The sequence below is a fragment of the Ips typographus genome, linkage group LG15 (genome assembly GCF_016097725.1).
Source record: "Ips typographus isolate SLU linkage group LG15, UJ_Ityp_2.0, whole genome shotgun sequence".
NCBI classification, from domain to species: domain Eukaryota; kingdom Metazoa; phylum Arthropoda; class Insecta; order Coleoptera; family Curculionidae; genus Ips; species Ips typographus.
Window position 1 is genome coordinate 1,769,321 of NC_138436.1, and position 11,228 is coordinate 1,780,548.

Genomic DNA, 11,228 nt, shown 5'->3' on the forward strand with positions numbered 1-11,228 from the left:
TGTAATTTCTTTAAATGTCAATCTACGCATGGCTAACTGAGTAACTGTGCAGAAGTTGACATTGGAATTGAACCAGACCAGCAATCAGTCATTAATATCTATCAAACGTACAATTTATTTTCCAACTTATTAACATCCTACAGCAAAATTAACTTTTTGTGTCTGCCCAGTTCCGAATTATATCGAAGAATTAACCTTTTATTACGTGTGTTTTCTAAGAACGAGCCAGAGCCATGTTTATTATTAGAATTTAAAAAAACACGTTTTTTTAATGTGTATACAAACTTAGAACGTGTTTGAAACACTCTTTGAGAAGTAAATATAAAATCAATCTGTTTACATGACTTCAGTCATGATCCGAGATACTGGTTGGGACTTTCAAACTCAAATTTTTACACTCAAAAGTATACACATTTTTTTATTTTGTACCTTCCTTGCGATTAATCTCTTGAGTAAAACTTTTTCTTTGCAACTTTTTTTAAATTTCAGTTTGATGTTTATAAGATATCACATATTTTACTACGGATTTTTTGAAATCTGTGAACTGGATGGTTTCTTGTTCATTTTGTTTGTACAACCTATATGCATTCGCCATAGATGTGGTCAAAAGTAACTCGAAGGCGACTATCTGATCAGATAGATCGACAGATTCCTTAGCCCTGATATAGTCCCAAACAGCTTCAGGTTTTAGTTTTACCCCTCTTGTGACCTGTCCTCGATAATTTTGTCCGTATGTTTACTTGACAGCATAAAAACATTTATGTTATCTTTCCAATTTATAAAAATTAGACCCTCCTTACTCTGCTGCGCAAATATTTGACCCTTTTGGAGTTTCTTTAATATAACTGCTTTTGGCAGACCACATTGTTTTTTCCTACCGTACCTACTAAGGGAGTATCTGAATCGATTAATCGCATAGATAAATGAATGCTAGTGTACCAGTTATCGGTTGCAACTGTTCTGCCTGCGTTTGAAACGTCTTCAGCTAGGTCCATGACAATTCCATGTGGTGTAGTTCTTAAACCATTATTCTATTTCGAAGTGAAAATTTTAAAATTTTAGGTACACGTCATTCATTGCACTGCGCCCCGTAGATGTGACATTGATGTTTGTTTACATCTGTAGATAGGCCAATGTCATTCAGAGTGATTTAAATTTTTTTTAAACATCTAGTGAATAAACATATGTTTAAATCGTTGCTAAGCGTTGAATAATTGACTAAAAACAGGACGAATTTCAATAAAATATTTTATTAATTTAAAATTGTAGGTACACGCCGTTCATTGCACTGTGCCCCGTAGATGTGACATTAATGTTTGTTTGTTTACATCTGTAAATAGGCTAATGGCATTCAGAGTGATTTAATTTTTTTTAAACATCTAGTGAATAAAAATATGTTTAAATCGTTGCTAATCGTTGAATAATTGACTAAAAACAGGACGAAATTTAATAAAATATTTTATTCATTTAATTTAATGAAATATTTTATTAAATTTTGCCCTGTTATTAGTCAATTATTCAACAATTTAATCATATTTTCAAGGCTTAACAATCATACTGACCAAATCTGGACGATCTAAATTATACAGGGTCTCTAAAATTTACTGTCAAATCTGTAATGTTATTAGGCAAAGGAAATAAACAAGCTAATTATTAACAAAAACAAACTTTAATTAATTCATGAGTCTGACAAGCCGAACTGTCTCTTGTCGTGACTGTCATTTTTATTATACATTCCCTTGACAGACTAGGAATGTATTCTGCACTAAACACATATATTACACCTTTCCTCTTAACAAACAACTTAAAATAAAGTAATTAAACATTTGAAGAAAACATAATATGCAGATTAACAAAGTAACCAAATTAAACAACACAGTTAGTACAGCTAGTACATATCATAATCCTTGAAACGTGTAGGCCTTCTCACTGACCTGTTGCTTTTCCTAACTTGAGTATAAGAAGTATTATTTGAACTTGCCAAGTTAGAATTGTCAATAGTGCCATCATCTAAATGTGTTGTCGACATAAGTGGGCCAGATGTATCACAACTCTTCCTACTTGACCAACCAACATTAATATTATCATCGCCCTCGTCAATCAGACCGCTTTTACAAAAGTCTGGATGAATTTTTGATCCACGCAGATGGAAACTATTTCTTCTGACTTGGTTTCCATTTTCTTTTTCCACTAAGTATGATCGCGACTCAGATAGCTTTTTAATAATCTTTGCTGGTTCCCAGGTTTTTCCTTCCTTGATTGCTACATTTTCATTTTCTGCAACCCTGGTCTTATGCCCAGATATACCAAATACCAAATATTCTAGGAATGAACTAAGGTCATTCTCTTGAGAATATTGATTATTCCATGAATATCATTTCGGAATATTCTAGTCATATCTAAATGTCAATTTTTTTGGTCATTCCTGGAATATTCATTGGATTATTCTTATAATATTATGAGCAGATACATGAATATCTTTAAGTGATTCATAAAGTGCTCTGTAATATATTCCATGAATATTCAAAAAGGAATAACTATGGATGATTTCTGTAAAATAAAAGTTTATTTTTTTTTAGGTTAATACATCTTTATTATGTCGCTTAATTCTATCGGTAGCCTTTGCTAAATAAATGGCAATCTGCTGTTCAATTTCCTTACTTGTCACTCGTGTGTCAAGGCGTTGGATGGCATCTGAAAAAAAAACTTCATATATTCATATATCATTTATATTGTATAATTTATGACAAACGGATTATGTACAACGACATAACTCTGCTTTAAAATATTTATCAACTTGTATAAACAATTAATATGTAGTAATTTGCTTTAACCATCCAGATGAACTTAAAGGGGTAAGTATTTAATAATTTTGAGCAAAAAAGAGAGATCCAATATTTGCACAAGTAGTTACCTATATACTAAACAAATTATGAAACAGAGAAAAATATTCAAATTTTGGGTCAAAATTGAGTTTTTTTTTAAATCATAGTTATAAATTTGTACAAGTACTAAGTACCGGGTATTTAATAATTGTTATGGTCGTAGTTGGCTGTGGTTCTCTCTTTCTAGCATGAACGTAGGGCGGAGATAATGTCGTATATGATTTGAAATGAAAAAGCTGATTCTGATTGCTGTCATAGAATAATTGTTTACAACCTTATCTATGACTTACGTTTTTTGTGACAATTGCCATCCATAGGTGACCTGACCATAACAATTATTGAACACCCTTTACTTACTATTCATAAATAAGTGGTTAATTCTTACCCAGTAATGCAGCAAAAAGCTGAGTTTCTTTAAATGGCTTTTTCTTTTTATGTCCAACCAGGCTGAACTGGGACATAAAGTTATCTGTGAGTAGCTTCTGCAAAATCCGTCTTAGTGCTTCTTTGAAAGTCAATCCACCCACTTTTGCTAGAGAATCTACCTGTAAAAGCACGTCACATGTTATAAAAAAGTGTGATATTAACACCTAACAAAATAAAGTGTTAAAGTAAAACAAGTTGCAGTGGAATTAATATCTAGCACTAGCTAATTTAAATTCCTGTTACAAACTGCCCAAATTCTACTTCTACCCAATCTAGTTAGCTGATGGATATCTATTCAATTATAATGCCTAAAAACATCCATATAAATTGTTAACGCATAGGTGAATGAAAATAGAAATTGGAAGTAGTGGACTGTATGAAAAGTAATCTAGACGCTAACACCGAGAAATGCACAAAAGTACCAAAATGAAAAGGGCACTCATCAGTTGTCTGCTCTGGCCGCTCTTCTGGGGATCCCCACACACATACACGTAAACCACGAGTTTTCTTAGGATAAGTAAAATTGTTGTAATTAAAACGGTAAATCCGGATTAGTGCCTGTTTGTGTCGCGTCGTCTCGTTCGAATGTTCAAGACCGCTTTTCAAGCAGTACTGATTCTTCATTGCGCCTGCGCGCCCTTTTGAATTGAAATACCCTTGTGCAGATAATGGTAGTATTAAACAAATATATATATAGAATGAAAAACTCGAGGAAAATTTATATCACCAATGTTATGCATTAACATTAACCGGCCACCAAAACCTTAGTTTTCTAAAAAAACCCTGATACGAAAAAATAATATTAGTAGTGAAATATAACTAAAATAATATTTAGATAAAGACAAAAAATTTATATCTTAATTCCAACCCCTTAAAAGAAATCCCAAAATAAAACAAAAAAGAACGAAACAATAGTAATGAATATGCGAATTAATTACCCTTTGGTAAAGGGCACAATTTTACAACCGGTCTTTTAAACATTCCGCTGGCTGTTCGAACAGTTACTACTCGGCAGTAACCATCCTCACCCGGGTGCAATTGTACCACGCGACCAAGTGGCCATGTGAAAGGAGAAGTTTTCTCGCGCTTAAGAAGAACTAAATCGTTTAATTCAATTTTTCCAGAATCACCATACCACTTATGCCTTTGCTGTAAAGTATTCAAATATTCTGTAGAGTACCTTTTCCAAAAATCAAAATGTAACCTTTGAATAAATTGCCAGCGAGATAAATGATTGAGTTTAGTATGAGTGAAATCAGATTCGGGAATTACCGAGTTTAATGGCTCCAATGTTAGAAAATGGCCTGGGGTCAAAGGAATCAAGTCATTGGGATCTGAACTTTGTGAACATAATGGTCTTGAATTTAGAACTGATTCTATTTGGCACAATAGGGTCGAAAATTCCTCGAAGCTTAAACGCTGCTCACCCACAACTCGAAGTATATGTGATTTGACGCTTTTCACTCCGGCTTCGGCAAGACCATTAAAATGGGGACCGGAAGGTGGACTGAAATACCACTGAAATGACAACTTTTCCGACGTAGTTTTTGCTAACTCTTTGATTTTGTTGTTTGCACCAGTAAAATTAGTGCCATTGTCACTATGACACGCTATTATCATTCCCCGTCTAGCTATGAAACGTTTAAAGGCAGCAAGAAAACTGTCAGCGGAAAGTTCTTGCGTTATTTCTAAGTGAATCGCTTTTGTAGCGGTACAGACGAAAACACAGACGTAAGATTTGAATACCTTTGCTCCTCGATGACGGAAAACGGTTAAGGAAAACGGACCACATAAATCAATAGCCACGTGGGAAAACGGCTTAATTTGACAAATTCGATAAGAAGGTAGATTTCCCATCGGAGGTGGCGAGCAACACTTAGGATTAGCTCTGAAACAACGAATGCAATTTGATACAGTTTTTTGAATAACCTTTCGGGCTGAAACAATCCAATATTTTTGAAGAAGTAAGTTATGCAACGTTCTTAAGCCTGGATGTAAGAATTTTACATGCGTTTGCTCAACAATCAAAAACGTTAAACGATGCGAGCTCGGCAATAGCAAAGGATATTTTGCAGAATATTCTAAGTCGGAGTATTTCAAACGTCCCCCGGTTCGAAGAAATTTATCTGAGTCAAGAAATAATGAAAGTTTTCGAAAGGGTTTAGGTAGGGGTTGATTATTATTTATCTTCATGATAAGGTCAGAAAATTCAGTTTCCTGAACATATTTTATCAACCGCATTAAAACTTGTTGAAGTTCAACTTCCGTAGGAATGCCAAAACGCTTTGATTCAGGAAATTTCCAATTAGAGTATATACGAAAACAATAAGCTAGTATTCTTTGAATTTTGGCCAGTGAGGAATATTTTTCAAGAAAATCATCGAAAGCATGAGTTACGGTCACCACATTTAAGGAAATTGATTTCTCCTCACTGGAAACTTCGGAGGTATTCAACTCAGGTCGTTTAAACCACTCCTCCAGCCATTCGTCACGAGGCTCAGAAAGAAACGATGGTCCTCTCCACCAGACATCGTTACAAATTAATTCCGACGGGTTCATGCCTCGTGAAGCGTAATCTGCAGGGTTAAGTGCAGAGGGAATATACCTCCATGAAGAAGGTGGTACTATATCTTGAATATGACTGACTCGGTTTGATACGAAAGTTTTCCACCGACTAGGCGATGCGTTTAACCAAGAAAGAACAACTTGAGAGTCAGTCCAGGCGGTACACAAATCGAAATTAATTTGATCATGATAAGTACTTTTCACAGAATAAATTAAGTCGGCTAGTAGTTTCGCTGCTACTAATTCCAACTTAGGAATAGTTAGGGATTTCAAGGGTGCAACTCTGCTTTTTGCACATAAAAGGGACACCGAAATAGAATTTCCCGTTTCTACACGAACATACACAACCCCTCCGTATCCGATAGAGGAAGCGTCGCAGAAAGCATGCAATTCGCATCTTCGAAATTTATTAGAAAAAATGTGACGTGGAATTTTTAAACTAGAAATTGCAGGAATTTCTTTTTTAAACTGGGGTTCTTCTATATCGAAAGATAGGGGCATTTGTCTGTCGGATTCTGAAACAGTGGAGAGCAGTTCAGGAGCATTGCTGGCCCATTTACGTAACTCGAAGCCTCCTAGCCTTAGAAGTTGAATTAATTCAGATTGTAGCTGAAGCGCTCCAGATACCGAAGGGCTTGTACCCAATATGTCATCCACGTAAGTCTGAGTCTTAAGAAGTTTACTGGCGTTTGGGAAACGAGAGCCTTCTACATCAGCAAGCTCATTTAGAGTGCGTATAGCTAAATAAGGGCTGCAACTCAAACCGAACGTAACTGTATTCAATGTCCACTCAGAAAGTGGCTCATCAGGAGAAAATCGCCACAGTATTCGGAGAAAATCTCTATGAGATGGAGTAATAAGAATCTGGCGAAACATTTGTTTGACGTCAGCAATGAATACAATAGGATGAACGCGAAAATTTAGAAGCAGGGAAAAGATATCCTGTTGTAATTTTGGACCTGAAAGTAGTGTATCATTTAAACTCAATCCTTTTGGACTCTTGGCTGACCCATCCCAAACGACACGCAATTTAGTGCTAACACTATCAGGTTTTAAAACGCAATGATGCGGTAAGTAAGCACAAAGAGATGGCCTCGAAGTTGAAGGTGTAACCAGAGACATGTGACCACTATCAACGTAGTCCTTCATAAAATCACAATAGGAAGCATACAAAGTAGAATTTTTTATAAGTCTTGATTCAAGTGACATAAATCTACGAAGTGCCTGAGAATAAGTATCACCAAGATCTGGTTCCAAATTCTTGAATGGAAGAGAAACTATGAATCTCCCTGTAGAATCACGACTAACCGTGTTGCGATAAATGTTTTCGCATTTTATTTCATCAGGTGAGGAAAACCCTTTTGAAGGTATATGTTCTATTTCCCAGAATTTTGGAAGAAACAAGTCAAGATTGATTTCTGAAGAAGCAAAAAATGTATTTGAAGTTGAATTATTAACTGTACCTGATACCTTACCAATCAAAACCCAACCAAAAGTTGTTTCTAGGGCCGTTGGTTGACCAGGTTGACCTACTATTTTACCAGAACACAGAATTTGAGTAAATAGGTCGGCTCCAATTAGCAAATCGATAGAACTGGAAAGGTAAAAACGTTCGTCTGCTAATTTCAAACCCTCTAGATGGTTCCAAGTATGATTTTGTAAATCGAAAGATGGCATGTTTGAACAAAGTTTTTGAACAACAATTGCGTCAAAAGAATACTTAGGTTCTGAGAGATGTTTGGCCTTTATTGTACAATGAGTCAAACCTTTCGTAGCGACTGATGTCATTTCATTAAGGCCGAAAATAGAGCTAGAAAAACTACGTCTTGGCAAACCCAAACGACGAATACAGCGCTCGCTTATGAAGTTTGACTGACTACCGGAGTCTATAAGAATACGAATAGGTTGGCAATTTCCTTTGCCATCGAAAATGTCTACCACTGCTGTGCCTAACAACACGGTACTATGGACACTAAAGATATTTGCAACAGTAGTGGAAGATGAACTGGGAGCAGTATTCAAAGTATCATCAAACGTGCCTCGATTGGAAATACCCTCTGAATTATTTTGAAATTCGGAACTTGAAGTGAATGAATTTTTTGTAATATGCAGAACAGAATGATGTCGATGGTGGCAAATTCGGCAACTGAAAGCGGACTTACAAGATTGAACGGTATGGGAGTGATGTAAGCAATTGAGACACAGTTTAGCTTGTTTGGCGTAAGTTAGTCGATCATTTGGAGACTTTTCCAAAAACTTTGTGCATTTTGAAAGTGTATGAGGCTGGCCGCATAGATAGCATTTAACTGTGGAATGGGTAGAGTGATAATGCACCTTTTGATGGAACGCAAATGAGGGACTTTTGTTTTGTGCCTTTGATTGACCTGACAAATTTAAATTAGAAAATGCAGATTTATTTGCTTTAATGTTGGTAGTCAAATGTTGAACTGATTCCAGAGCCTTACATTTATTTTCGAGAAATTCAAATAAATTACTATAACGTGGAATTTGTACGTTACTGAACTTAATCTCAAAATTAGTTCGAGTTTCTATGTCAAGTTTTACTAGAAGTAGGTGAAAAAGTATGAAATCCCAATGATCTGTTTGAAATTGAAGTGCATTTAACATTGCCAATGATTCAGAAAAGGTATTCAGCAATGACCTTAGATCTTTTGCATTAATACTTTTTAATGTCGCTGACAAAATGGCATTTAAAGCATTTGCTGCAAGTAGGCGTTTATTTTGATATCTACTAACTAATTTATCAAAGGCAATGTCGTAGTTGTCATTAGTAATAGTAATTCCACTGAGCAGCTTCAATGGCTCTTCCTCAAGGTAAGAAAGTAAATATTGATGCTTTTCAACATTAGAAAGCTCTTCATTTTCATGTATTAGTTTTTTGAACAAATCATAAAATGTAGGCCATAGTTGCTGATCTCCCTTGAAAATAGGTATGGTAATCTTTGGAAGCTTCACATTAGGTTCGACTTTGACACAACTAGGTTGGCTATGAGATGAGAGAGACGGCTTACAAATTGAATTGTTTATGAATTTGGAGTCATAGTAAAATTTATCTGTGTCTTGCCTAATCTTTTCCTGAACTTCAAATTCGGAGTCTTCAGACAAAAGACCGATAATGTCCGTATGAATTTTTTGAAAAGTATCGTAAACTTGCTCTATATCTTCAAAATTAACAGTAAATTGTTGTATAAGAGAGGAGTCGTTCATAGCCTTAAGAGCAAGCGTATATATCTCAGTAATTCGGTTAATATAGATAGCCCTCTTAGCTTCAAGCCTCTTCAGTTGTGCCATTTTTTAGAAAAAAGTATTATATAGTAGTACAGTATCCCCGATGTGAGAAAGATATGAGCTCTAAAGTACTATGAAATACAGTTAATGACAAATTAATTAAATTTTAATTAACGCAGTGGAAGTTTTATTCTTATTTGACTGGACTATTATTTATCGTAATTTTGCAATCCACTATCCGAGCAACCAGTTTTGAATTTGAAATATAAACAAACGGCTTTACCGTCTACCGATAAGAAAGGCCGAAAATAGAAAAAACTCGTTTTTGAAGAAGTAAATCGAATGTAGAAATGAATTTTTGTGTGCAAACAAAATGTAAAAGTAAGGTTTCTTGAATATTATAATACAATTACCTTGAAACTATGAATAATTTGATACTTTTTGTACTGAAAATTTCAGAAATCCGGCTCGAAGGACCAAAATGTTAACGCATAGGTGAATGAAAATAGAAATTGAAAGTAGTGGACTGTATGAAAAGTAATCTAGACGCTAACACCGAGAAATGCACAAAAGTACCAAAATGAAAAGGGCACTCACCAGTTGTCTGCTCTGGCCGCTCTTCTGGGGATCCCCACACACATACACGTAAACCACGAGTTTTCTTAGGATAAGTAAAATTGTTGTAATTAAAACGGTAAATCCGGATTAGTGTCTGTTTGTGTCGCGTCGTCTCGTTCGAATGTTCAAGACCGCTTTTCAAGCAGTACTGATTCTTCATTGCGCCTGCGCGCCCTTTTGAATTGAAATACCCTTGTGCAGATAATGGTAGTATTAAACAAATATATATATAGAATGAAAAATTCGAGGAAAATTTATATCACCAATGTTATGCATTAACAGGGGGTGTGGGACCAGATGGTGAAGGTTTTCTGATAGATGGTGAATCTTCTTGAGCCTTTTCCAGTTTGGAGCGAGCTAATTTACGACAGCTCTCCTTATCATGTCCAAGGTGCTTACAGTAAGCACACTGTACACGGGTCTTGCTGGAAATAGGTGCTGTAACACTGGGTTTAGCATTATTAGTAAAGGTTTGTTCAGCAATGCGAGCTGCTTCAATTAGTTCTTTAAATGAGCTAACCTGATCTCTCAAAACTTTATCTCGGACATGTACATTTAACAAACCATATACCATATCCAACTGCACATGCTCACTAACAGCGGACTCACCTTTCAGTTGGGCCAATAATGCTCTGGCCTTGCTGATAAAGATGTCAGTTTTTTCATTACCTTGTTTACAGCTAAACAACTCTTGATATATCTGATGAGGTGGCTTAAACTGTCCATAGGCATGCTTCAATGAAGTGATGGCATCATCAAATGTAGTTGTTGAGTCCTTAACTCCTTGCCACCAAGTTGCGGCGTCATCGATAAGCAACATAGAAAGTCCTTTGAGTGCATGAACTTCTGGGATGTTTAAACAATCCTTGTATACACAGATCGCATCAATGAACGCGTTTACATCGCTGTCTGCTTTGCCATTGAAGCGACTTTTGCATCCAGAAAAATTGCCTTGTGAACTTTGGGCAGCAGCAGTCTGCGGACTACCTGTGTTTAACTGTATCCCTGATATTAACTGCTGCAAAATCTCAGGCGTCATGATAATCTGCTGCACGAACTGATGCGGTTCATCACCGTTTTCACTCATGAGAGAAGCACTGTTTCAAATGCTTATAGTTTGTTATCACTGGCAACGTTGTAACGGCAGCACGATTGAAGTGGTCGGGAAGGGCGATCACTGGCGACTCCGAAACTGGACTTGCACAAAATGGAGGTGAAGCGAACACGAACGAAAATCGAACACGTTTTCGTGATTTTGAACAGAGGTTGTCCGGAGACTACGTACACTGTCTTTACTAAAGTCTTTTCGAGGCGACACGTTGGGCGACAAAATGTAAGGGGGGAATTCCACGTGGGTCATATGATCCCTTTACATTAGTGTGGGTTACAGCCTCGGGACCTCAGTTTTCACTTTCCGGTCTAAGATCGGGATTAGCGGACAGGAGGCGGTAATTTCCGGTCACTAATGAACTCACTACTGCTCCG

General features: G+C 36.2%; 1 protein-coding gene across 1 annotated transcript; it reads right to left on the minus strand.

Annotated features, from left to right (window-relative positions):
• Positions 1-10,029: 10,029 nt before the first annotated feature.
• On the minus strand, positions 10,030-10,820 carry LOC145738222 (activity-regulated cytoskeleton associated protein 1-like). Its single transcript, XM_081993067.1, has 2 exons — positions 10,264-10,820; positions 10,030-10,189 (listed from the first exon to the last, which is right to left on the minus strand). The coding sequence occupies exons 1-2, from the start codon at positions 10,780-10,782 to the stop codon at positions 10,139-10,141; spliced, it is 570 nt and encodes a 189-aa protein (XP_081849193.1). The 5' UTR covers positions 10,783-10,820; the 3' UTR covers positions 10,030-10,138.
• Between the last annotated feature and the right edge of the window lie 408 nt (positions 10,821-11,228).

Bases quoted from the DNA above. Each gene is read 5' to 3' on its own strand.
- LOC145738222 (XM_081993067.1), bottom strand. From the start codon at position 10,782: ATGACGCCTGAGATTTTGCAGCAGTTAATATCAGGGATACAGTTAAAC. The intron at 10,190-10,263 runs GTTAGCTCATTT...TGCTAAACCCAG, and splicing joins ATAAAGTTTTGAGAGATCAG to TGTTACAGCACCTATTTCCA.